The 27,303-nt window shown below is 52.3% G+C and overlaps 1 protein-coding gene across 1 annotated transcript; it reads right to left on the bottom strand.

The window, feature by feature from the left end:
* Positions 1-1,339: 1,339 nt before the first annotated feature.
* CYTIP (cytohesin 1 interacting protein) lies at positions 1,340-13,351 on the bottom strand. Its single transcript, XM_064450913.1, has 8 exons — positions 13,155-13,351; positions 10,254-10,303; positions 9,865-9,919; positions 6,976-7,078; positions 6,749-6,842; positions 6,231-6,300; positions 2,643-2,709; positions 1,340-2,152 (listed from the first exon to the last, which is right to left on the bottom strand). The coding sequence occupies exons 1-8, from the start codon at positions 13,317-13,319 to the stop codon at positions 1,680-1,682; spliced, it is 1,077 nt and encodes a 358-aa protein (XP_064306983.1). The 5' UTR covers positions 13,320-13,351; the 3' UTR covers positions 1,340-1,679.
* Positions 13,352-27,303: the final 13,952 nt, after the last annotated feature.

The raw sequence follows: 27,303 nt of genomic DNA, 5'->3' as shown, positions 1-27,303 counted from the left end.
GACCGCAGAGGGACCAGGCACAGCCGCTAGGGAGGTCCCCAGAGTACGACTTGTGACCTGCCACCACGTCCAGGCACAGACCACTCCTGCTCGTCCCTGCAGGACAATCCTCTGCCTTTACTTCTCTCGCCTTAAAGAGGGCAAATCAATCCGAGCTGTATAGTTACATCATTGTAAGCGGCCGAGTATTTTCTCAAATCTCCTGAAATTCTGGCCAGGCGACTTGAGCGCTGTGCGCTCCGGGGGTGCGGGGGGACCCCGGCCCTCGGGTGGCCCTTGCCGAGCTGACCCCCTGCAGAAAGCGCTGTTTCTAGCAAGGCCGGCAGGCACTGCAGGGCACCGCAACTTCGGCAGGGAGCCACACAGCCGCGCTGGGAAGCAGGGGGCATACAGAGACCTGCCGCCCTTCGCTGGCTCCCCACTGCCCGCGCTTGCACCCTCCCCACGGCAGCCACTGCCGCTGGCCCCTTGCCCCCCCCCCCAGACCACGCAGACCCATGCTCCTCACCCTTTTTCCCTTGGGAGCACTGTCTCGACAGGGGCCACCAGCCTGTTTGCACCCCTGCCCAGTGCTGCTGGCGCTCCCCACCGCGCTCCTCCTGTGTTTGACACAGGAGCCCACACGGGTACGTGGTGACCAGTGCTCCGGGCACGCAGCGCTGCGCAGGGCAGCGAGTGCACGGCCACCACCGGCTTCCCGTGCACTGGCACGAGGAGCCCCGGGGCTGCGTCTGTGCTCAGGAGGGTCCTTTCTATCCGAACGCCCCGGAATAAAACAGGTTTGGCAGGACACGGGATATCAGCTACTGGCAGAGATGGCGGCTGGTCAGATCACAACTGATAAACCAGGTTATTGCAGGGTTTATACAACGGCTGCTAAGAGATGTGAAAGCATTGGCAGCCAGCGTTTACTTCATGAATCTGTTTATTGGTGCTGTCAGCATGGGGGACCCGGTCCCTGCTTTGGAGACTGGGAAGTGGATTGTGGAGCTCACCCTTTCTTTTTCTGACACACGTACCGAGCGTGCACGTCCTCGCGCCGCAGCAGCGCCTTAGGGCAATGGCCCGGCACAGGCGGCGGGAGCCGGCGCCGGCCATACCGCGTGAAGCGGCCGCCGCGGGTCCTGACGTGGCGAGTGTGCTCCGGGCCTGCCCCAGCGCCCCCGCGTAAATCTCCCACCGCAAAGCACGGGTGAACCGGTGCCCTCCGGTTCAAAACATTCCTGCCCAGGGTCTCTCTCCGATGTACGCTCTGGTCTCCATCTGCTTTCTAATGGGACTCTGTCGCTGGTTTTAGTAGAAGCACTTGCTTTATAAAGACTTCTGGAAGACTAAGACGTTGGTAACAGGAAATAAATAGCTATCAATTTTGCATTCAATTAAAAACTATTATTAACATTAAAGTACGCTGAGGAAGTTCTGCAAAGGTTCCTCACATTCCAGAGTTCACCATTTTTCACGTTAATGAAAAGGTCCACAGCGTCCTCTAATTAAAAATTAAAATAATTAAAAAGTCCGGAGGTTTTTAAATATCATCAGTACTGTTTGTTGGAGGACTGCCATGCAGCGCCCCCACGCTTCACCCACCGCGTGCTGCCGGGTGAGCCGCTGCCCTCGGTCCGTGCCACGCAGCCGTCCCACGTGCAGAGCCCCAGACAGCAAGGATGACACGTGCGGTGTCAGACCCGACTTTCTTCCTCTTCCACCGCCCGGTGAAGGCCTGGAATGAATTTCAAAAGATGCTTTCGGACACTGGATCTCCTGCTTTTCCGTGGGAGGGTCCCAAAACCACTGGTGCCGCTGCTCCCCTCCCAGAGCGGGGACATGGACCCGCTGCTGGCCAGGCTGATGCTGCGGTTCCTCCGCAGGGAGGACCGCCCGACAGCGCTGCCCCCATCCCGGGGGAAGAAGCAGTCGTCATCCACGCTCGACTGGCGGCTCAGGCTCTCTGCAGCTGAATCCTCGAAGGCACAGCTCTGGTAGAAGCTGTCCTCGCTGTCCACGGTCATCAGGCTCAGCCGGCTGCGGGAGCTGCTCTCGCTGGAGAAGCGAGGCTTCGTCGGAAACAGGGGCTCTGCTGTGCTGCAGCCGCCAGGCACGCTGGACTCCTCCAGCTCCAGCATGCCCAGCAGAGCGTTGTCGTTCACCTCCCCTGGAAGCAGAAGCGGAGCGTTATTTACCGGCGCCTGCTCAAGGCCGCAACGGAGGATGCTCGTGCCGCGGCGGCGCAGCACCTCAGCGCGGGGAGCAGCCCCTCTCCCTCGTGGGAAGCCGTTTCCCAGCTGTGGGGTGCTCTCTGCCCCTGCCTTCCCCCACACGCAGAATCAAAGCTGCTCCCTGGACAACCCATAAAAAACCCCAAACAAACTAAACTCTCCCCTGATAAGTCCAGAATAAGAATGGAAAAAAAAACTTTGCATCCCGCATCAACTCCTTTCCTAGAACTCATGCAAAGGAGCCTTTGGTCTGTGTTAGTCAAGCGGCATCCAAAGCTTTCCCAGGGGCCAGCCCCATGCCTTCAGTAACAGGGAAAAGAAAGCAAACGAAAATCAGATTAAAGGATTGCTTTTTACTGATCAGACAGCATTTCTGCAGAAGGACTCAGCAGCGCTGTGGTTTCCTACCCGGAAACAAGTACGCACCGTGCAGCAAGCGCTGTTCCTGTAAGAGCAGAGAATGCAGCTCCACCCATTTCTGCTGCAGAGTTTGCTGCGGAGGAGAAAGAGGGCTCTGTCACTCACACACTTTTGCAGAAGCACAAAACACTTGTAAAGATAACAGTGTGTTCAGAAAGTACAGGTCACCTGAGCTTGTACATCCCTCTTATTACTAAGACAATTTTCCCAGAATTTAGCGAAGTGCTTCCGGAAAGCTCGATCCCGCTCGTGCGCTGGCGCTTCGGCTGAGGTACTGCACGTGCGCGATCTGAAAAGCCGAAGCCTGGCACCCGGGGCGCGTGCTGCTTGCCTTCGGCTACAAAGGGCGACACCGGCTCCCCTCAGCAGCCCGCAGGCTGCCCCCCGCCCGCCCTCTGCAGCTCCAGAGCCCCCCGGCCAGGAACGGGCACCCCCTCCTCCTTCCTGGGTCTGGCAGGGCAGCGCGGGCACGGCACAGCTAACCATCCCCAGCTCCCGAGCAAAGAGCCTTGTAACCTCTAAGTGCTACACGCCAGCCAACCGTGAGCAATGTTTTTCTTTCCCTGTGTTGCGGGTCAGCTTTTGGTGGAAAAATAAACCTTTGCATAGTCAATTAAAAAAAAAAAAACAAAACCAAAAGAGCAGGTGAACCTCCAGCCAGAGGTAGTCGCCGTAGGCACTTCCCCAGTAATCTGCACGAACCCGGAGCCCCTCAGACACCAGCCTGAGGCGGCAAAGCACACATTTATACAACCAAACTGACCAGATAAAGCTTGCGTGGGCAATCCTGTTGTTGCACTCACCTATTTTTTTCTCTTTTCCACATTTCAGAAAAATCAACAACAAAACGATAACCATGGCCCGGCTTGGTTTTCCACCTTGCAGGGTGGCAGCGCCCACATGACAAGCCCCCAGTCCCCACGGAGGCCAGGCGGGACCCAGCAGCAGGAGGAGGGGGCGGCACGGAGGATCTTCCTGGGGCTCCCCGAATGTACTGAAGAGCAGCAATTTTCAAGGGCACTGGGAAAGAAGCCTTTTCCCAGCTGCTCTCCTCCCTGAATCACCTCGTAGGGGATTTGGGCACGACCTGGCAGAGAGCTGGTGCCTGGGGTCTGACCGGCGCGGGCCGGCGGGGCGGCCTTCGCCAAGGCAGAGGTACAGGGTGGCTCCAGCTTCCCCACAGAGCATTCCTACAGCACCGAGACAGGCTTGCCGGTAAAGTGGGAGCAATGGCTGCTTTTAAGGAGAATTAGTTTGGGCAAGTTTGCTCTTACGGTCTCTACACAATGTTGAATAAAGTAGTTTTTAGAAGTTTATAATTCAACTAAACCTAGGAAATTGTATGCAAGAGATGCTGTGGAGTTGTCCAAAGATTTTCTTTATCCTCGTCCGGACCCAGCCAAAACAGCATCCACCTCCTAGTCCTGGTTTCTCCCATCTCATTCAAGCATAACAGCGGCGGGGCTGTCAGGAGGACTGGAGCACGGAGGGGGTACCCGCTCGCGGCTGCCAGGACGCCCGTTCCGCCGGCGCGGCGCGGCGGGGGCAGGGGGCTGCGGGTCCCACCTGGGCTGCGGGTCCCACCTGCGCTGCCTTGCAGGGGCTGCTGCTGCGTCCCGGGGGCAGGACACGCTTGTGCAACGCACATCCAAACCTGCCGTGCCTAGCACTCACGGGCACTGTCACGCTGTGGTTACAGGGGTTCGCAGCAACTGAGCACGCCCTTCAGTGGGGCATCAGAGACAGTTATAAACAGAATTAGGTTCTTTCCGCTGCAGCCACACCGGTGTGAGAGTGCAGGGCTGAGCATATACCCATATTTGACTCTGTAACGACATTTGCCACAGTGGCTTGGAACATTTGCGAAACAGCTGTTATCTAAAACCAGAACATTTCACAGCAGATTTTGAGATTTTGGCTTTATAATTTCCCTGGAAAGGGGTGAGGGGGGGACACGGACACAGGGAGAGACCCCATTTCTGGTAATGTCCCTGGTTATTTCATCCAGATTGCTACGGGGCCTGACCAAACGGCTTGCCATGCAGCACTGACCGTGGCCGGGACGGAAGCATCCTGCTGCTGTGTTCTCATTAACACAGTGATGAACTCTGCGGCTCTGGGGTCTGGCTCGTTTCCCGCCAGGTCTGGACTAGCTGGCTGGCCGGGCGGTCTCAGCATCCCCAACCAATGCTCTGGCTGCCGCCAGCCTTGGGACCCGGTGACGTGGTCACACACAGCTCCACGCGAGGCCGGCGCGGCCCCTGCACTCGCACCCGTCTCCCAGCGCCTCCCACCCTGCTGGGCCACGCCGGGCGTGCGGGGCTTTGTCCCAGCACCACAAGGAGCACCAGGGATGCCTCTGGGCTTGGCTCTCCCAGCTGCTCCCACCACCCAAGAGCCCCCACTGCCTGTTAGTTGGTTTTACCTCCTTTGAAGAGAAGATAACAGCCAGCTGCGGGGAGCAGTGCCTAAAACCATCCCAGCTATTTCCAAAAGAATCCTACCTAGCCCCTGTCAGTGTAATGAGCCTCTGAGGGGAAACGAAGCTCATGGAGGTTTTGCCCCGCTCTCCTTGCCCTGCTCTCCTTGCCCTGCTCTCCTTGCCCTGCTCTCCTTGCCCCTGCCCATCTTCTAGGCTGAAGTGACGGTGACCAAGACACCGCCCGTACAGCCGGGCACTGCCCTCCGCACCCCGCTGGCCGCAGACCGGCAGAGGTTGGGAGGGAACCTCCTTCCCTCCCTGTCCAGCCCCCACGGCCACCGCTGACATCACCTACAGCATCGGTGACACGCAGCAAGTTACAACAGCCTGTGCTGTACTCTCATAAATACAGTGCAAAGCAAATTAAATAAACATTGTTTTAAGCATGCTAAATACCGAATATAGAAATCACCCCCGTGGCAGGGCTTATATTTTATAGGCAGTGGCACATACGTCAAACCCGTCCCCGCTGCTCAGCTTTGGCAAGCCCAGCCCATTTGGCATGAGGTTTGTTCTAGCCAGATTAATTTTTAATGCACTTTTAAAAGTACCATACTCCTGCGCGGAGGGTTTTGGCATAGAGCTGCCATAAGGAAGAACCCCTGGCTCAGGCTGACCGAGTCCCGGCTTTGGAAAGCCCTGGCCCTTGCGGCGCCTGCGGCTGCAGCGGGGCGAGCAGAGCGGCACGGCGGGGCGCCGGCACATGCAAACCTGCTGCCGGCCCGGCAGCCTCGGACTCGGCTGGGGAACAGCGGTTCTATGAATCGGCGGTGCCGTCACCCTGCCGTCCCTAATGAGCCTGAGTTTTGCTCGTGAAAGCCTGCTTTCCCTTTTTGCTGAATACAAAGCACAGTAAAATAAGCTCTTCTGTTCTTACAGGGGAGGATTGCCTACAGGCTGGGCACAGCTGAGACACAGAGGGAAACGGAAATTCTTAGAGAGCTACAGAAAGTATTGTGGGGGAGAATATTACAAAAAAAGTTATACAGAAAATATTACAGGGACCGTGGCTGGGGGTGCTGGCGGCAGGGGACACATGGGGGTCCTGACCCAGCCCCACAGACACCCACTGGCAACGAATCCACAACGGATTAACTAATGAATTATATTACCTTCAGTAACTGCAGCTTGGTCTCAAGCTCCATTTTCCGCAGAAACATGGCCGCGTTGACAGTCTCTAACCTGTGAAGAGCAGGTGACGTTGGCGTCGAAGCGGAGAGGAGCGACGAGCGCTGCCGGGGCTGCCGGACCCCGCACCGCGGCTCACCGCGCCGCAGTGCGCTGCCGGGGGGTCCTTGGGGAGCAGCCGCACGGGGGGATGGGGAACACCCTGCCTGGCCGGACCCTCTCATCCACGGCCGTCCTCAGCAGCAGCCGTGCCGGCGCAAGCCAAGCAAACACATGGCAGGGGCAAGAGGAAAAGCACTTGGGGGGCAACACTGGGGCACCTTCGCAGAGCTCCTCCCTCCCGAACCCTCACCTGCAGTAAGAGTGCGGCTCCGCACAGCCAAGCCCACGGGGATTTCTGCTTCGAAGACAGCACAGGGCTGCAGGGTAGCACGAGAAGCTTTCTAGGCTTCCAGCAGGAAAGAGTATTAAGCTAAAAACCACTCGAAGGAGGGATGCCTACCTTAAGTAGTTCCCTGAAGACTTTATCAAGTTGACTATTTGCTTGTGACTAAAACCATCAGTGTTCACGCCATTGATACTGGAGAGGATATCGCCTGTTAGAGATACACAGAGGTGAAAATTAGCGTCTGCAGCACCCGCACGCCTTCCACATGCTCTACAGTAAAAGTAATTGGGAGAAAAGCAAGATAAGGCCACCCACAGCAGGAAAAAAACATGAATAGTTACCGGTTTGAAGGCCAGAAAGATGGGCAGGACTTTCTTCTTGAATTTTGCAGATGCAAGTGCATACCTCCAGGGAGTCATCATTTTGGTGCGGAAATCTAATAGTCTGTTAATACCAAAGTGACGGTGTTACCAATATTACAGCCATAAAAACAATTTAAAAATTAATAGTCTTTTTACACATTTTTTTAAAAGAGAAAGCTGTGATGAGCAGGGTATATTATCACGTAGGTGAGAACACCAAAGTGTTGTACCCTAACAATTAGAAATTGCATTCTTATGAGAGAGAAGAGCAGACACCTGATCGATGCCTGTACGTTGTTTTTGCAGAAAACTAGATTTAAGGCAAGTTGGTTACTTATTATCAAAACCTCAGTAACTTCAGTCACGAATATCTGTTAGCATGGCTGCAGATTGCTTCCTGGAAGGGTTTTTCATGTTCCCAGCCGCAGCATGGCAGGGTGTGACTCAGGCTTCTCAAGTGATTGACTCCTACTCATTGGGACTGCCACGTGAAGGCAGCTGGTGCTGCCAGGTAGATCGGCCCGCAATGAGAACTGGAAAGCAAGAAGAGTTGAACCTCCTTTTGTTCTTTTGGCCTCTTAAACTCATTATCCACGCGTGTCCCCACACCTCCTCGAAAGTGATTTTGATTCTTGACTTATACATTTAAATATACATTAAGTAATTTTTAATATATATATATATATAAATATATAAATATATAAATATAAAAATAGATAAATTTTATCTATATAAATCCATCATGTGCTTATCAGTGCTGACGTGTATTTAGAAAAGCGCAAAAGTGGGCCACGCAACCTGACCAGATCCTGTAATGACAGGAAATGTCTTCTCAGTTATATGCAAATACCAGTATTTAGCCACATCTTCCTACCAATATTTAAACTGAAGCTGAACTTCCTGAAAACCTGAGACAGCCACGTCTAACCCAGATACAAGAAGTCACATTAGATTCCCAAATTTCTCAGTCAGTGTGGAACAAATAGGGATGAAGACTGGGTGAGTTGAGAGCGTACCTGGCCAAGTCACACCAACGCAGTGATTTCAGCCCTTAGACCAAGAATTTTGGCTAAACTAAGAGTGCCAAGTGAAACACGAGGGTCGTGGAGGACGTGCCACTGCAGGTCACACGTGCTTTTTTTTATTTTTTTACTTATTTCAGAGCGGTAGGTCTCACCTACCAATCTGAAAGACTGGGCCAGCTTGAGCAACACGAGCTGGACAGGCAGGATGGGATTCATCACACCTAGCTGGAGCCGTCTGGAGAGAGCCAGGGGAGAGGTGGACGTCTCCAGGGTGTGACTGATGGCCCCAAGAGAAGCACTCCAACCAGGAGGGTGGACTTCCCTTCTTCCACTCGTGGAGTGCGGAAGATGGCTGGGCCGTGGTGGGGAAACCTAGCTTTTAGGCAGCTGCAGTGAGGGGAAAGACGTGCTGCCAGAGCATCCGCTCTGCAAACACCCGGGCACTCGGAGCCACACGGCATCCGCCGTGCCCCCAGGCTCTGGTCCGCAAGCGGGAAGCAGGAGAATAAGCAGTCACAGGCAAGAAGCTCTGGCATCCGGCCATCACCGCAGCTCTCATGAGCTCCCTGCAGACGGTAGACCTAGAGTTTCACATCATCTTATTCTGCTTTGCCTAAATTTAACTTGTAGCAATGAAACTGCAGCTTCGAAATAATGGCTTATCCTCAGTATCAGACAGATGCTGCCTTTCCTTAGCCTGGACTTCCTAGTGAAGTGCTCACACTGCATGTATGCTCGGGAAGAAAATGTGCCAAGAACAATTATTTTTAATCAGAATGTCACATATAATGAAAATCTGCCCTGACAATTTATATAAAAGCCCAATAATTGACTCAATTATCCGCCCTTCTGAAAGCTTTCCACTGCTCACGAGCTGAACACTTACCCGCTCATTAGTCACAGAACCAAATTTGAAAAAGTTAAGCTTTTCCTAATACACTAATTTCACTGAAAATGCTATTTTCCCTTTGTGCAGAGATACAGGCAAGCGCTTTGGAGACGCCCTGCCACCGCAGTAAAGGAAAGAGAGGGGCGATGTGGGAGGGTCTCGTGGGCACTGGCTCACGGAACAGGCTCCTGCCCGCAGGTCCCGCCAGCAGGCAGAGCTCCGCGGTGGTGCCACGACCCGCTGCCCCAAAACGGCGCCTCTTTATTCCTGGGATTATTTTTTATTTATAACCGGGATTTTAGCAGGCCTGATGATCCAAGAGTTACCTTTCTCACAAAAATCTACAGAACAAGAATGTCCCATTAGCAGTGCTCCTGGCAAGATTCTGGTTTTCCTGTTTGATGATTTACTGACTTCTACATCTAACAGAGTTTCTTACTGTATGATTTAGCCCCCAGCAAGTCAAGCTTAGCAGTTTTTTATTAAAAATACACCAATACTCTACATCTACTTCAAAAATACATGTGTCTATATATGTTAAAGGAGGAAGTAAAATGCTAGGTATAAGGTATTCTTTGGAGAGAGAGATTTTTAATATCTCTCTTTTTATATGAAAATATTCTCATATACAAGACTCAAAGAAAAAATTCTCTTATGGAGGTATGAAGACGTTACCGTTGCTTCATATGGGGATTTGAATAAAATTTCTCCTACATTCAGTGCTCTGAATTGTGAAAAGGCCGGAAACTCTCATCTGTGACCTTCACTATGAAAAAAATCGTTGGAAATGCATCCTATTTCTGCATCATTACTGTAAGTTCTTCAATTTCATGACGAACTGATGGATATCTTTCTCCACTCTATGCTGTTTTAACCTAATTTTGAGGATCTGCCACTTAAGAGATTACACCATATTTTATTTTTAAATGAAGTGACTTGTCATTGAAGTCTTACCTGGATTTCAAACCCAAATGTCTCTTTATCTTCTTTTAATATAGCAACGAAGTGTCTGCAAGAAGAATACACAGAACTCCGCATGAACGCCGGGGTGTCGCATGTCGTGCGCGCTGTATGTCGAACCAAAGCAATTGTGCCCCCACCATCGCCCCTCCCTGTGCTAGCAGGGTGTCAGCACGCCTCCCCTCAGACGTTGCAGAGGGGGTGCTTGCTCTTTCCTTGCTCAAACTGAATGTGACAATTTCACCTGCATGTCCCAGGTGTTGGGTACCACTCTCTGCCTTGCACCCTTAGCCGACTAGGGCCACTAACGGGGAAGATTCCCACGATACATGCTTTATGCAGAGTAAGTATATGACAGTGATTATAGAAGGATATCTTCATACCTTTGTGGCCTGGAGGAGTCACCCAAGGAGCTGGATCTGACTAACGCAAGCTGTAACCAGAAACAGGAGTGGAAAAGGGTCAGTAGGTTCAAGGTTCTTTGAGGCACATGGCTAAAATGAGCAGTTTAGAGCAAAACTAAAACTAGCTGGTGGCATCCCACCACCAGCTTGCACCAAAACAGCCTCTCCCTCAAATGAGAACTTAAACTTCCAGATGAGGAGGAAAGACAGCTAGGTCCAGGGTGCAAGACAACTGGTCATCATGTTCAAAGCCACCTGTCAGATGCTGAAGGTGAGCTCAGCTGGGCACAGGCAAAGACTCAGCAGCCAACAGCAATGACCTCTGGGCACGCTGACCACTCCCTGCAAAGCTTGGAAGAGGGGCTCCCTCCTGCCCAGGATGTCTTCCTCCACCCTACGGTTCCTTTCCAAGCAAGTTAGAGAGTCATTTTACACAGTAACAGGCCTGACATCAACACCCATGGAGGACGTTTGACTGGCATTGCCGCAAGACTAAGTATCAACTGCCACACATTCTGGTGTGGAGGTTTGCGTTAACCTGCAAGAGATGGTTCTTGAAGGAATCGCCTTTATGAGGAAAGGCTGAGGGACCTGGGCTTGTTCAGCCTGGAGAAGAGAAGGCTGAGGGGGGATCTCATCAGTGCCTATAAATATCTGAAGGGCGGGTGTCAGGGGGATGGGGCCGGGCTCTTTTCAGCGGTGCCCAACGCCAGGCCAAGGGGCCACGGGCACAAGCTGGAACACGGGAAGCTCCCCCTGAACATGAGGACAAACCCCTTCCCTGTGCGGGTGCCAGAGCAGGGGCACAGGCTGCCCAGAGAGGCTGTGGGGTCCCTTCCCTGGAGACATTCACCCCCCGCCTGGACGCGGCCCTGTGCCCCTGCTCTGGGGGTGCCTGCTCCAGCAGGGGTGGGACGGGGTGAGCTCCAGAGGGCCCTTCCAACTCCTGCCACTCTGGGATTCTGTGAATTCATGTTTATTTTTACTATGCTGGGAATTAAGCCCTGGAAAACTGGGTATAGGTCAGCTTTTTGTATTTTTCCAAACTTTTAAATATAAAATTGAGTGTCTCCAAAGTAAAACAAACATGGGGACTCTTAGCACATCACAAAATTGATTCAGTTTTTCTCCTCCAGAAAACATCTGGGCATCCTCGCTGGGAGACTGTAATGCAGTACCTGGTCCAACTTTATTAGAAAACATTCACCACCCACTAGCTCTCCAGGCTTCCCTGCAATAGGTTAAAATTGAGAGCTGAGCTACATTCAGCCAATATAAAATGAAGCAACATAAGGAGGGTTTCTGAGCAGGGGTGATTATTTGGCATCTTCACTATTAGTTTTCATAAACTCACAAACACCTACTTCAGAGGTGGAGAGAGGTCTGGAACCAGAAGCATGTTGGGTGGGAGACCCCTGTAGCAATACCTGTTGGAAGACCCTGTGGCAGGAAGGCGCTATCGAGGGTGATAGAGGTTGTTGTGAAAAAGCATGAAAACAAATAGAAAAATTGAGATTGAATCCCAAAGAAAATATTCTGATGGCAAAAGTGCTCCAAGCAGGGAATTAATTCTTCCCACAAAAAGTGAACCACAAATAAGCAATTACATTGTCACTAAATGGTTTGTAGAATTTAGTCAATATAACAAAATGTCTCAGACTTCAGCAGTATAAAATGGTGCCGCAGTGTGACACCTACAGAAACACCCTACTTCCTAAACACGCGTTTACCTGGGGAGAGGAGGGGGAGGCTACACGTATAATAACAGAGCACACAGGTGAAGGGGCTAATGGCAGGGATACGCCAGGGCTGCAGGGCCCCTGCGGCGCGTGAGCGGTAGGCACGGTCTGCGCCGCGCGATCCTCCGGCCCGACGCCCGTGTTGTCATTCCTCTTTAACAGAGACAGCCACATCACAGCCATTATCGTCAGCCTTCCCCTGCGCTGGCAGCCGCTGCCGCGCACAGGGCTGCTCCGCCACAGCCGCGGGAGCTGGATGCCACCCAGCAGCAGCGTTCCCAAGATTAGTCTGCCTCTGGCTTGCCTTTATCTCCCCACACTTGTACAAAGAAAAGGATTAAGCATGTTTCCACTACTGAACAAAGCCAACACCTTAAGTGCACGGATATCATGCACCGGTTTTCTGATAACACTTTCAGATTATAACGTGTCTCTAACATTTTCTGTTTAGGTTTCTTCATGCTAGACAAATAGACCGAAGCTGGAATTGCTCAGCTGGCAATTTACAGCAACAGCAAGAGAGAGTTTTGTGGCAATCCAGTTGCAAACAGCAGAATTGTGCACAAATGTGCCGTTCAGTTCTGGGGGAAAAGCCCAGACGAGAGACGCAGCCCAACCAGCCCCAACAGTTGTAGCAAAATACTCCAAAATCCGGATGGAAACAACCCATGGTAGGTGCTTTCTGCCAGTGTTGCAGAACAAAGAACAGTCCAGCCAGGCCACAGTACTGAAGTAAATGCAAGTTTAAAGGAACACCCAGCCAGCAAGAGCCTCTTTTGACTCGCAGCACTGCTGCAAATGGAGAAGAACCACAAACGGGGCAGGATCTCGGCTGCAAAAGCACTTCATGCGCCCAAGCCACCCCCGGCAGAGTGCCTCTCTGCTTGCTCCTCTTGGGAGCTTCCCGCACTGACGGTGTTGCAACGGTTTCATTGCAATCCCAAAACCAGCTAGGCTAAAGGCGCCCAGCAGTAATCCTTCCAGCACCCCGAAGTCAGGAGCGCGCAGCTCCGCGGGGAACCCGTGCAGTCCCTCGGGGCAACCTGGCCGGTTCTGCTCGCGCCTGCAGATGCGGGCAGCGAGCGGCTGTCGGGGCAGAAGGCAGCCATCAGCCTCCCGGAGCACAGGAGCCACCCCGTACCTGCTTGCGCCCGCGGGGCAGCGTCCCCACCGTGTTGGCCAGGTGCTGGATCCTCCTGCTGTCCATCGGCAGAGCCTCCTCCCCGCCGGCGGCACAGGTCGGGCCGGCGCCGAAGCCTACGAAGTTGGCATTCTGGTTCTGCTGAATGAGTCGCCGTAGGGCCATGTCAGTGGAAGGGCATTTAGAGCGTCATTGCTAAACCCTGCGGCGTGGCTGAGGAAACTAACACGCTCGCCCCTTCGAGCGATCAAAAAGTATGAGAGCGGAAAGCCAGCCACGTGACCTGTGGTTTAGGTGCGCGTTACATAAATCTCTTCTAGCAGATCGCCAGGGCACTCGGTATGCATTGTGCTCATAGGAGAGTTAAGAATCAGGCTTGGCGATTAAAGAAATCTGCATAATTTTTCCATTCCTGCACACATGAGTTCTCACCGAACAGCTGCTTCTCTTTGCAGTGGTTTGTCCCTGAATCACTGCTTGCTTCAGGCACTTGCCTGAAGCCAACTTGTCCCTCTCTCAGGTGCTCAGCACCCCTTGCATTGCTCAAAGTACCTTTTTTGCAAAGGTGGGAAACCAACGCTTTCTTTGATTAACGGGGTCAGCGCGTGACTTCCCAGCCACAGGGAGGAAAGCAAGAACTGAAGGCCGCAGCCTGCGAGCAGGAGCCGAAAACATCGCAGAGCAAAGGCAGAGCAATGCCCTCGGCAGAGCATTTGTGTTTTGGTAAGGAGCAATGACTTACCCAGCAAAGCAGGTCTGGCAGCACACAGCGGTGTAAACACAGGGCCTGAAGGAAGGGACAAGAGGGCTGCCTCAGCAGAGCCACAGTGCCAGGGAGAGCCTTGGCGTCTTTGCACCAAAGATGCATCATCACGTCATCCGTGCACCTTTCCGGGCTGGAGGAAGCCAGCGGGGGCTGCTGGTGGGTGGACAGGAGGGCAGCCACGCTGTGCCAGGCCGGGGGCCACGCTCTGAGCCCGCCCAGCCGAGCAGCTGGGGTGGCTGTAATTGCCAGCGATGCCCCAGGTGCCCTGCGGACCCTCCCAAGGTGTCAGCCTCGCATAGCTGCTCGACACGCCATGCTGGCAGCCAGGGTCCCTCTGGGGGAGCCAAGCTGTCGGTCTGCCCTGGAGCAGAGCGATCCCAGCCAGGATCTCGCCCCAGTTTGCAGTGGCCAGAGCATGGACTGACCCCTGCAGCCAGCTGCTGCTCCAAAATCAAGTTTTACCAGGGGTTCCTCTCTTCCAAAGGATTTTGTCCCAGCAGCAAACAAATCTGGGAGGATTCATGATGCTAGGAATTGGGGGCTGGTTTGTTTTTTCACTCCAGTTATCATCTGACCTGTTGTTCAGTTCAGCATGGCTTTTAATAGCTTTAGGTTTTGAGAACCCCTAGCAGATTACTCACTCCTGGGCTTCATGAAGAAGCAGGGGAAGCAGCCCTGAGCACAGTGGGCAGCAGGGCTGCCTGTCCGCGCTGCCCCTCGGCTGCAGGTAAGCAATGCAAAAGGAGGGCCAGGGCTGAGCCCTCGGGCAGCACAGCTTGCCAGCCTCACCCCCACCAAGTCCTGGACACAGATGGACCGGGAGCTCCCTCCACCTCTGCACAGCTCTGCAGCCGGTGGCCAGAGCCCCGCGTCCCCGGGCAGCGTGCACTGCCAGCCACCGGTGGCCAGGAGCAGCCCTGGCAAGGCTGGACATCCCAACGGGACCTGACTGAAACACACGCATTTTCACCTGAGGTAGCTGGACAAACACCGGGGACAATAACGTCACAAAGCCCCCAGAGTTCATCACCATTAACTCTAGCTGGCACTTGAACGTTCACGAGAGAAAAGCAGGGCTATCGCTCTTAAAAAGGAGAATAAAAATTTACAAGTTACGCTCATTTTTCTCAGTAGAGGCTTCTCATGCACCTTTACAAAGTATTGCTACATGTGCCTTGGACACCCAGCTCCGAGAGACGAATCTGGCGGAGGCGCAGGCAGCGGAGGCGCAGGCAGCGGAGGCGCAGGCAGCGGAGGCGCAGGCAGCGAGCACTGCCGGGAGCAGCACGCCACCGCGGGGTGAGAGCTCTTAGGGTTTGCCTCTGCTAACCTCGTGGCAGTTCAGCACGGTCTGGTATATGCTGTCATGACAGTTTAATTCAGAGCCGATTTGCGTGCCTTTTGTAATGGCTCTGCCCCTGTAGATCATGGTGGAGGAGGCACAGGGATGGGTGTCCGGCTGTGCCCCCCACAGAAAGGGTGACAGCTTTTAAGGCATTGCAAAAGAAGCACAATGAGTTTTTAAAATTAGTATCGTTTATAAAAAGAAACCTGTGTCTCCTCGTATGCTGGAGACAAGCCCATATTTGGTCTGCGGAGCGCTACAGATCACATCATGATCTCAGCAGAAACTCAGTCAGTAAAACTGAGCGTGGTGGGGTGGGCCATTCAACTAAAACGAGAATTGAACTCCTAGCCCAGGTTTTTTTTCTCTGTTTGCTTTTTTTGCATGGCTGATTTTAATCGTATTTCTGACACAGTGAGTTTGTTTTCCTCCTACTACTTGCCCAGCCCACCTCTGCACCAGCTCACCAGGGAGGAGCTGCCCTCCCCCTCGCGCCCTGCATTGCCAGCAAGCACAGGTCTGGGCACAGGAGACCCACAGGCTGCTCCTCCCACAGTGCCAGGAACCACGTCTGTCTGTCCAGCCCCTGTCCTTCCAGGTGCTCTGCCATGCCCAAAAGGACAACTGGAAGAACATGTTTGCATACATATATCAATGTACCTGGACTGGTTGTTTGGTAAAGATCTCACTCAGCTGTTTTTTTAAAGCTTGTGATTCTTCATCTTGCCATTGAGCAAAATTACCAATAGTTTTAGGAGCAAAGGGAAATATTCCATTAGAACAACAGCAAATAAGATACTATGTGCTATCGAAAAATATCATAGCCCTTCAGAACCAGTCAGTGCTGGAGAGGAACTCTGGAACGACTTGGAGAAGGAGCAGAGTCACCCACATTTGCATGCCCCAGCAGAGACGCCTCAGCTAGCCGCTGGCTGGAGTACTCCACCTTCACCATCACCAGTCCGCCCTGGCAGGGCTTGCAAGTCCTGGGGGTTAGAATATGTAGTGTGACCCCTCCCTGCGCCGGGCAGGGACATACGGTTTTTCATCCAATGCGAACTAAAGAATTTTTTCCACATTTTTGTCACCAAACAAGAATTATTTTTAAATAATTAAATAACAAATTTTCACCGAAAAGGAGTTTTCACAGAACTGGGCTGGCAGCCATTGCCACTGGCACGCTGTCGGGGACCCTGCCTGGGCACAGGTTCACCGCTGCCGGTGAGACTGACCGCTCGCCACCCAAAGCAACCGAACTACGGACCCAGAAGCCTCCTGCAGCCTGACAGACCTGACTCTGCGTGAAGCACCCAACTGCATGAAAAAGTACTTAATTCAGGTTTTTGGCTCATGAGGAGTTTCTATCAGAGGCTCAGTAAAGCCATCCTGGTCCTGAGCTGTAACACAACCTGTTATAAAAAACATTATAAAGCCCCAATACAATTACCCAGTGTGATATAAGCAGAAACAAGAACAATCTCAGTGCCTGTACAGATTTCAATCCATTCTAACTCACTCATTACTTCAGTAAAGTCCATTTTAAGTCGTATTTAAGTAACATTAGTTTATTTCAGCTCTATAAACTGCATTGGTAAATGGCACTGACTAATCTGTCCGAGCTGCAGAAGGAAGCCCAGGCGACAAGGAAAGAGGCAAGCGTGCACCGACGTTTGCTGGACCCGGGGCCGCGGGTGGCCGGCCCCAGCCCTGCGCCTCCCGCGTCGCCCGCCTGGCTTCGGCGGCTCAACGGCCGCACATACGCTGGCTTTAGAAGTGGGTTTTTCTGTCAGCCCAGAAAGAGAAGGCTGGCACGCCGACCCATCCTGACACCCAACTTCTAGTCCGACAAGCACCCGGTAAAACCCAGATTTTGCAGGAGACGTCGGTGATACAGCAGGCAGGAAAACAGTATTTTCCACTTTTGAAGACGAATTGGCAATGCTTTGGGATTTAATAGTGAAGAGGGCTATTGTTTTATTCTTATTTCATAGCAGTCCTATTGCCTTGCCATGAACGGCCTGCAGCTCTCCCAGGGAGGCAGCCTTCAGATGTGGAGTGTTTGTGAGAAGGGCACTTGTTTGAAGGACCTGTGTCTTCCTGGGGATCTTGAGGCACATCATTTCTTTCTTCAGCCAAAGGCTGCGTTAGCATTAGCATATATTAGTGTAACCAACTTAAAATATGGCCACTGAAACATTTTTATATTTGGCAGATATCTGCAATAAAAAAAAAGTAATATATTCCGGCCCAAGCTCAAACTATTTTAGTCTGTAAGTGCTATTAGTGCCACAGAAGTTCATGTTTCCAGTTAACATTCCCTCTTTATGCTAAACTGCTGCTGCTGTTACACCACACGTGAGCTCTGCTGTGCTCTGCCCTCCTGGCCGGCTCGGGAAGGCGTTTGCCAGAGCAGAGGAACCCCTGGTGCCAGGAAAACGGCAGCACAGGGCTTCCCCCCCCGCTTCAGGGGATCCACTCATTCCCCTGGAATGCTGAAGTGTTGGTACATTCCCATCTTAAACTTTCATCCCTCAAAAAACCAGCAACTTGCAGCAGGTATTTCTACCCCATCAGAAAACATCTGGCCCCCATGCCTGGAGAAGGGCTTGTGGCTGATGTGTGACGGGCCCCTGCGGTCCCCGTGCCTCTCCTGGCAGGCAGCCGGGCACAGACGTGTGTTGCATCTCACAGCAGCACGACGGGGACAATTTTAGACATCCATCCTTTGCCTCTGAGAAGGGGAATGAGTGTTCTGACAGATCCAGGGGGAGCCTCTCGGTGTCAAGGGGTGGCACTGACCCTGCTCACATTTTATGTCTCTGTCATCTCCTCCCTGGTGCTCATTCAGGAAATAAAAGTGTTTAAAAAGCAATGTACGGCAGGGAGGAAAGCTCTCTCTTTTTTCCTAAGAAAAGTAAGCTGTTTCTTAGGGTTGGCATCTGCTTACTTGCTAAAGCACGCTGAGTAATGCAGCGACCGCGGTGACTCAAAGCCTCTTCCCCTTTTCCTGCTCACAATCACCCCTCTAAGTGGCTTTGAAAACAAACAAAGTGCATTTCAGTTCCTCAGGCAATCCTCTTTTACGTTTCTGAAACCGAGTGACTCATCTCCAAACAAGCTGAGAGGAGAAACAAATAAAAAACTTCCATCAGAGCAAACAGCAAGACCTTGCTCCGAGCTGCCCCAGCAGCCTCGCCGCCGCCCTGCCCATGGGCGCGAAGGGCCAGGCGCTGCCCTGGCCCCTGGGTGATGCCACGCGCCCCAGCACCCTCCAGCCGCCGGCCCCCACACGCACCCCGTCCGTCACAGACCAACTGCTGTCTTGCTGGCCATACCCACACCTGCAGGAAGCCCAGACGAGGAGCGTGAGTCCAACCCAGCCGCCCACGGCGGCTGCCCACGCGTGCCCAGGGCGCTCACCGAGGCTCCGCTCCAGCCTCCTCCCCGGCACGGCGCTGGCTCTGCCGTCAGGGCCAGAGTCATGGGCAGCCTCGTGCCCTCTCCAGGAGCAGGCAGGAGTCCCAGGATGGTGCGGGAGAGTTGCTCACAACCCCCTGGAGAGGCAGAGCAGGAGAGTGCATCAACACTGCTCTTGGGGCTGCCCACCACCGATGCAGAGCCTCTGCAGCTATTCAGCTGAGCCCAGCTTGGCACTAATCACCCAAGCAAAGGACACACAGCAACATGCAGGTGCCAAGCAGCACTGCCAGATAATGTTTATCTTGCACTTTAAATCCCCCTAACATGCTGTTACTGCTGGGGGACTAGTGATATGGCACTATGAACACACTGTCCTGTCATCCCTCCGGTCCCCTCCAACGTGTCCACAGTGCTGACGCATTCTGGGCAGACACCCAGTGCTGGTTGTGCCACGCTGACAGCCATCAGCCCAGGCAGTGCTGTAGGGAAAGGGAAGAGCAGAGAAAACACATTGGCAGGGCCCTCCTTTTCTCCCACCAGTTTTTGTGGAGGGAAAGCCGTAAATCCTCATCTTCCATCCTCAGACCCCAGAGAGTGGTTCCCTTGCTCCTCCATGGGGACCTAGTCCTTGGTTGCCCACCACCTCTGCCCCTCTAGTCCCAGAGGTCCCCATCTCCTCACAGGCACCCCAGTTCCTAAAAGTATCTCTGAGCACTGGTGCCCACAGAGGGACTCCTCGCCGCACATCAGAGCGGGTCCCGGCCTCCCCGGCACTTCCCAGGAGCAGCGCTGGTCCAAAACGGAGCGCGGGCACTGCTCGGTCCTGCAATAGCTCTGACTCGTGCCTTCAGCCCTGGACTCAGGGCACAGCACCGTCCTGAAGGACCACAACACAGACGCCTTTGGGATAGCTCGTTCATGATGAGTCGCTGCAGCTTGATTGCAACATTATCCGTCAAACCAAGCTTGCTTCTTTCTCGGTGCCGTTACCTCCATGGGCTGGGTTTGCCTTTCCCACGCACATTCAGGCCCTGCGCTTCCCTGCAGACATTCAGGCTCTGCTCCAACCCTTTCTCTTATCCTTTACACAGCTTCTTTGAACCACAGATTTCTGACTGTTTTGAAAGGAGGCTGTAGCGAGGTGGGGGTCGGACTCTTCTCCCTAGTAACAAGCGATAGGACGAGAGGAAACGGCCTCAGGCTGTGCCAGGGGAAGTTTAGGTTGGACGTTAGGAAAAACTTCTTCACCAAAAGGGTTGTCAGGCATTGGCACAGGCTGCCCAGGGAGGTGGTGGAGGCTCCATCCCTGGAGGTATTTAAAAGAAGGGTAGACGTGGTGCTTGAGGATATGGTTTAGTGGTGGGCTTGGCAGTGACAGGTTAGCGGTTGGGCTCCATGATCTTAAGGGTCTTTTCCAACCTTAATGATTCTATGAGTCTATGAAAACAAAACTCTTGTGACATTAAGGGACTGATTTTGCATCAAAACAAGTGGATGGATAATCACAGACCTAGGAAGGATTTGTACGCATTTAATGAAACAAGAACTGGGCTCTTACACGATCTGCCTGAAAAGGCAACACGAGGATGTTCCCATGAGTTGGTCTAACCTGAATAACTTCATACGTTCCTCTACAGACTCATTTTATGAGAGTGCACAAATCCTCCTCAAGGCTGTAATGAAATCTGCTGCGTGATTTCAAACAAGCAGTCTCTCTCTGAATTTTTCGAATAAGGTTTTGTATTGTCACACTTTAACACGTAGACAAACCACATGAGCTATTTTAAGTAGCTAGTCCTTTGTGCTACCAGCTTTTCCATTTGACAAGTAGCTGGTAAGCTATGCAATGACTCAGACTAACGGTTTGAGTACCCAAATGAGTATCACCCCGTGTGTGTCTCAGCATAGCTGCTGATCTATACCCCGTGCTCTTCTCTGCTTTCCTAACCAAAACATAAATTCTTCAGAATACCAAGATACAAAGCGTAGGGCTGATTTTGAAGAAGTCTTGAACAACAAGACTCTTGCTGAGGGTTGGAATTGTCCTGAAAGTTTAGATTCCTAACCTCTACATAATCTTAGTTTCCATGATTTTATATCAGGCTTTCAAACACTTGCAGAAGTACAAGATAATGATCCCAAGCAATAATCTCGGTGACTCTTTTATAGCCAGTAAATTTCCAGTACCTTTCATTTAACTCACCAATGAAATCAGAAGGTGGTTGACAATGAATCAAACGTGAGCAGCAACCCAGAAATACTCCAAATATCTGTACAGTTCATTTTTAAACAAATACATACCGAGGACTCAATAGTACCTTTAGGGAAAATAAATGTCAAAGGGCAAATAAATACGACAAACCCCTCAATTTTATCAATGCAGTATAGAGGTGTGCCTGTGTCCATAGAATACAGCTGAAGAGGTGTGTATGTGTATAAACACTTACAGGGAGATTAAATATTCATCCAAGACAACACAAAGATGAGGAGTTTGTGAGCAATTTCATACGGAGCACCGTGTCCTCCCGGCAAGGGCAGAAGAGCAATGATGATCTGAGGTAGGGAAGGACCCTGAAAGATATGCGGTCAACGCTTGCATCCATCTGGGTGTTCTCCAAGGTTGCGGTGACCCTCCACCATGCCAGGATTTCACCACAGCTGTGGCCCGTGCGCCACGGGGCAGGGGTTTCAGCAAGGACACCAGGGTTGTCCTAGCAAGGACAAATGTAGACCAATATGTTTCACAGCAAAACTATCACGTTAAAGGGGATTCCTGCTACCTATGCTGGAGTAGATCCGGGTCACACAGCTTAGCAGCTCTGCCCGCTCTCAGGAGCGGGAAAAGGGCATTCAGCTGCATGTACACATGAGCAAATAACTGCCTGTTTGTAACAGCAGCTCCTCAGGCAACTGCAATAGCACCCTGCTGTAGTAGCCCATCTGTGTTGCTGTCTCGTTAAAAGGTAATTGTCATCTGTGCCCATCTTATTTGTTCTTAAACATAATCTCAAAAGGTTTAAAAAAAAAGTAGATTTTGGTATTACATCCCCCCCACCACGAAAATCCAGCCGCGTATCAATTTCATGTTAAACTGTCCCATAATTTTGCTAGCCCTGGGACCAGCTAGACTGAATCCCTCCAGTAGCGCAGTTCTGTAAGTTACGGCTTCTTGGCTATTGCAGTCCAGCCCGAAGAGAACAAGACAAATCACATAAATCTCGTTGAACCCAAAGCCCATTGCTGGGCTGTGCCATTGCCACCGCAAATGGGCACAGAGGAGCTTCATGGGGCTGTTCCCCTGCACTCCGCTCCCACTGCAGCGGCCCCCCATCCACGAGAGGGCCTGACATGTCAGCACAGTGATTTTTACCCGACTCTGATTTGTTCCCTGTCGCACTGGCAATAAACCTCCGAGCGGCAAAGGCAGGTGCTACTCTTAGGGCAGCGCTGTGAAACGAGCGCTCCTCAGGAGGGTATTCCCCGGCTCCCCGGGGGCATCTGGAGTTCTAGCAATCATTCCCAGCAGTGAGGAAGTTGAAGGCACCTCTTCCAGCAAGTCGGTAACTGTCACCTCTGGAGTGCAGAAAGCACCCCTCCCTTCCCCTCAGATGCTTTATCAAAAGGCTTAGTGTGAAAGAGGAGAATAATGCATTTGTAGGACATATACCGGGACTGGAACATAGGCTTATTAAAGTATTATAAACATATTTATACACAAAGCCCATCGCAATGCTTTGGAAAGTCATTTGCGGTGAAAAAACTTGATAAAGATAATGCAAGGAAAAATCCCAGCTTCTTTTGGTTTCCTTTACATTTACTTCGAGCCCAGATTCTAGTCATATGGCAGACCCTACACTCATGCTAGTATTAAGGGGAGCAATATCTCAAGTAAATTCTTTAATATTAAAATAGAGCTCCTTACTTCCAGTCTCCAAAGAAAGGCCAGTCATCAAACTGTGAGAAGTGAGCTCTGAATTCAGCTCACGGCCTGACAAGCAGGGACAAGAAACACCAGCTACAGAGCTCAGAGAGGAGTTGAATCCTTATAAATAAAAAAGCAGCGGTTCGTGTCTCAGCAAGCCTTTACATTTGAGTCTGCTGTTAACCATCTCTAAAACGCACAGAAAATGTTGGGAAGCTTTCCTAGGAGCAGAGATTATGCAAAGCTGCCTGCTTCCGAAGCATCCAGCCTTCCAAGGCTGCGATGCCTGCAGGGTTTCTGCCCATACTCACATTACCAGGGCAGAAGGAACGAGCGAGGAGTCATCCTCTGCAGGACATGAACCTGTACCTCCAGGGACTCGTGAGCTGGCTCTTCTCCTTTGCTGCCAGGTTTGACCAACCTGACAGCCTTCTCTGATGGCACGACTGCTGGGTAGATGAAGGGAGAGCAGTGCATGTTTACCTCCACTTCAGCCAGGCTTTTGACACCGACTCCCGTCACACTCTCACAGGTGATCTTAGGAAGCATGGATTAGATGAGAGGACAGTGAGGTGGATGGAGAACTGGCTGAGCAGCAGCGCTCAGAGGGTCATGATCAACGGGGCAGAGTCTGCACGGAGGCCTGTAACTAGCGGTGTTCCCCAGGGGTCTGTGCTGGGTCCAGTCCTGTTCAACATATTCATCAATGACCTGGACAAAGGGACCGAGCATCCCCTCAGCAAGTTCGCTGACGATCCCAAGCTGGGAGGAGTGGCTGATGCACCAGAAGGCTGTGCTGCCATCCAGCAAGACCTGGACAGGCTGGAGAGCTGGGCCCGAGGGAACCTCATGGAGTTCAACAAGAGCCAGTGCAAGGTCCCGCCCCTGGGGAGGAACAACCCCCCGCACCAGCACAGGCTGGGGGGGACCTGCTGGAGAGCGGCTCTGCTGAGAGGCCCTGGGGGTGCTGGGGGGCAGCGAGGTGACCCTGAGCCAGCACCGGGCCCTTGGGGCCAAGGGGGCCAGCGGTGCCCTGGGGGGCATGGAAAGGAGTGTGGCCAGCAGGGCGAGGGAGGTTCTCCTCCCCCTCTGCTCTGCCCCAGTGAGGCCACACCTGCAGTGCTGGGTCCAGTTCTGGGCTCCCCAGTTCAAGAAAGACAGGGAACTACTGGAGAGAGGCCAGGGGAGAGCTACGAAGGTGGTCAGGGGCTGGAGCATCTCCCTTATGAAGAAAGGCTGGGGGACCTGCATTTGTTCAGCCTGGAGAAGAGAAGGCTGAGGGGGGATCTCATCAATGCTTATAAATATCTGAAGGGTGGGTGTCAGGAGGATGGGCCGGGCTCTTTTCAGCGGTGCCCAACGCCAGGCCAAGGGGCCACGGGCACAAGCTGGAACACGGGAAGCTCCCCCTGAACATGAGGACAAACCCCTTCCCTGTGCAGGTGCCAGAGCAGGGGCACAGGCTGCCCAGAGAGGCTGTGGGGTCCCTTCCCTGGAGACATTCACCCCCCGCCTGGACGCGGCCCTGTGCCCCTGCTCTGGGGGTGCCTGCTCACGCAGGGGGTGGGACGGGGTGAGCTCCAGGGGTCCCTTCCAGCCCCCGCCAGTCTGGGATGCTGTGATGACTCCTGTGGCCTCCTGTGCAGTTGGTTTACCTAATAACAAGAAAATGAAGAATTAGCCCTTTCTCTTTTAGACCCAAATCCTCTGCTGAGCAGTTCCCCATGAACACCTCTCCCCACGTGAAGGCCCTTGGCGCTTTGCTGGGGTGCTGAGCGCCATGCCTGCCGCCGAGCCGGGATGCAGCAGACGGGGCCAGCAGCCATGCAGGAATGCACCTGTCTGGCTCACAGCAGCAACCTGCTCCTCCTTCCACATGTGCTGGGAGCAGGGGTCTCCGAGGAAGCAGGGATTTTTCAGGCTGCAGCATTTTGCTCTCCCAGGCGATGGACACGCGCCTGGCGCGGCGCTGGCCAGGGGATGGCAGCCGACGCTCGCGGACGCGCCACAGGCTGCTGCTGTTTGGCCGGGGACCCGCTCCAGGGGCACCGCTTGCCTTACAGAAGCCAGAACCTGCACTTCTTAGTCAGCATCAGACCTGGCGATTCAAACTTCCTTGAAATGTCCAACTACCAAAACATGAGGGTGCACTTATGGATCCCGCTGTCTGTTGCAGAGGGACCAAACTCACAGGTTTGTTACAAGTCTGTAATACAGTGGGCATTGAAAGAAAGAAATAAAAACCCACAGTATCATTCAAAAGCCATGGAGGTCTTGATACTGTTGGGTAGTAGCAGGGTGGATTTCATTTTGACATGCCTTAAATTTGAATAAAACCTGACTTAAATCCCTGTGTTATGGTTACGATATGGGGATTTTCAGGCAAGCAAAGACTATAGAATTGAAGTCCTGTACGCGAGCAGGTCTCGCTCGCATTTACACCACTGCAAACATAAATAGCTGGAAGAGTGGGATCAAGGGACTTCTATGAAAGGTTACTCAGCCATCAGCATAGGTGCAAGAACAACGTGCTAAAGCCGAGAGCTGGCTCTCCTCCCTTAGGTGCAAGATGTCAACCCCGTAATCTCAGGAAGGTGGCTCTCAGTATGGGCGAGAAGCTGCTGTTCCCCAGACAGGGAGGCCCAAGGGTACCAGGAACGCGGCACTGCAGCACCTGTGCTTACTAGCTGTCTGTCGCCTTTACTAGAACAAGGGCTCCAGATAGCCATCAGCAGAGGCTGCATGTTTCACGCTGTACACCAGGAAGGGCACAGGCAGGGAGGAGCAGCCAGTCAGAGGCCGTGCCCCATGGCTGCATGCCACCCTACCAGCACAGCAGCCCGGGAAGCAAGCAGGACGCCCTTCCAGACAGGACTTACTCCCCATTCAGCAGCGCATCAGCCGGGAGCAGCAATGGGAAGCTGAGGCAGCGGTGGCCAGCAGGAACCTGTCCTTCCGCAGTCTCTGCAGAGCCCCAGGAGCCCCGTGCTCGGTGGCGGCATCGCCCTGCCCAGCACACCTGCGGCCACAGCCAGGTGAGAGGCCGGGGGCACGTGCTGGCGGAAGAGCTTCGTTTCGCACCTGAAACCTCCAATGTCTACAAGTTACCTGAAACAGCCCTCAACCATTTTCCCCTCACAAGATTAACATAAAAATAATAGTTCTACACATCACAGGAACACAATGGCAGACTGTGCTTAATTTATTAAAATTGCCACATCTTTCCGAAAGTATACTGGTATGTAAAATATGCATACAAAATACAACATTTAAACAAATTATTTACATCCAGGGCAGCTGCAATAAGCAATAAACTTTAGCAACAGTTTTAAAAATAACTTGCTGCAGTGTACACCAGATTAGGTATTTCACAATACAAAGGTTGAATTTTAGCGTTATACTGCTATACTAAGTTCTGTTACAGTACTTCCAGATAAAATATTAAAGCTTCTTTAAAAAAACCAGACAACTCAGAAACTCGTTTGTAGATTGACCAAACACTACACATTTTGGGGACTGAAAGCCACAGCAGATTTAGACACAAATGTAAAAGCTACATTCAAAAGTCATTCGGTCTATTTATGCCAAAAATACATTCAGAGCCTTTGGTTACAACTTATTGCACATTTCTTACGTTCTGTAGAAATATATCGTACCTCTTAATGCTTACTTCCTATACGTTCATGAGCCGTGCTGCCTGTTAACACAGAACACGCGTGTCTTCCCCTAAAAGCTTCACAGGGAGCACAGCACGCAGGGGCGATCCCTGCCGCACCACTCCGAGGCACAGACACGCAGCCTGCGCCGCCGAGGCGACAGCGGCCCGACTCACGGGAGCAGGCTAACTCCCAGTGCTGCTGCTGGTCGCACCCACGCGCGGTGGCACGGGGCTGGCACGCAGGCCAAAGGCAGCTTTACCAAACCACTGCTAAACCACAGCAGGAATTTTTGAGCCATAACCTTTATCGACACGCACCACTACACAAAAAGGTGCTTGTGCATCTGTATCTGTAGACCCCAAACAATGCGACAGAGCGTCTTCCCACCTGACCTCGCAACAAAACCCACCAGCCGGGTGGGAGCCCTGCAGAAGCACTCCCTGCCACGGGTGGAAGTCCTGGTGCTAAACATGTCCCCGTAGCGGTGAGGCAGTTTGTACGATACCATTCTCAACAGCAATGAGAAACAGAAAAACTTCCTTCCCATTGGCAGGGGTGTGCTGGGGACACCCTTGAGCCCATCGATGCTCGCAGGAGACCCGGGCAGATAGGGACCAAGAGAAGACCTCACTCTGTTCAACATTAAGACTTGCTGTAGGGACTAGACATGTTTCTAAACAAATTCATTTATAATTTCTGAATGTATTCCCCAAAAAATTGACACAACAATGACTAAAGTATTATAGGATTCATTATAGGATTACATGAGGGAATGATCTTGGTCAAGTCCAAATTACTATAAAAATAGCAAAGTGCAAAAGAGATTACAGTTTGAATTTCTCATGGGGTATTGGGGGGCAGTTCAGGAAATAAACAAAAAATTAGGTGCTATAGAAAATGTTAATTAACCTTCCCTTTCAGTTCATATTCCATGAATTATGCTTTAGGTTGTTACTAGAAATTAATGTTAAAAAATTATTAACTCCCCCAAAACTAGAAGCATCAATTAGGAGAGGCTAACTGAGGTGGCTGGTGTT

The sequence above is a fragment of the Phalacrocorax carbo genome, chromosome 5, assembly GCF_963921805.1.
Source record: "Phalacrocorax carbo chromosome 5, bPhaCar2.1, whole genome shotgun sequence".
NCBI classification, from domain to species: domain Eukaryota; kingdom Metazoa; phylum Chordata; class Aves; order Suliformes; family Phalacrocoracidae; genus Phalacrocorax; species Phalacrocorax carbo.
This window is presented reverse-complemented; position numbering and strand designations above follow the sequence as displayed.

Bases quoted from the DNA above. Each gene is read 5' to 3' on its own strand.
- CYTIP (XM_064450913.1), bottom strand. From the start codon at position 13,319: ATGGCCCTACGGCGACTCATTCAGCAGAACCAGAATGCCAACTTCGTA. The intron at 7,079-9,864 runs GTAAGACTTCAA...TGGTATTAACAG, and splicing joins CATTTGGGTTTGAAATCCAG to ACTATTAGATTTCCGCACCA. The intron at 6,301-6,748 runs GTAGGCATCCCT...TGCTCTTCACAG, and splicing joins TCTTCAGGGAACTACTTAAG to GTTAGAGACTGTCAACGCGG.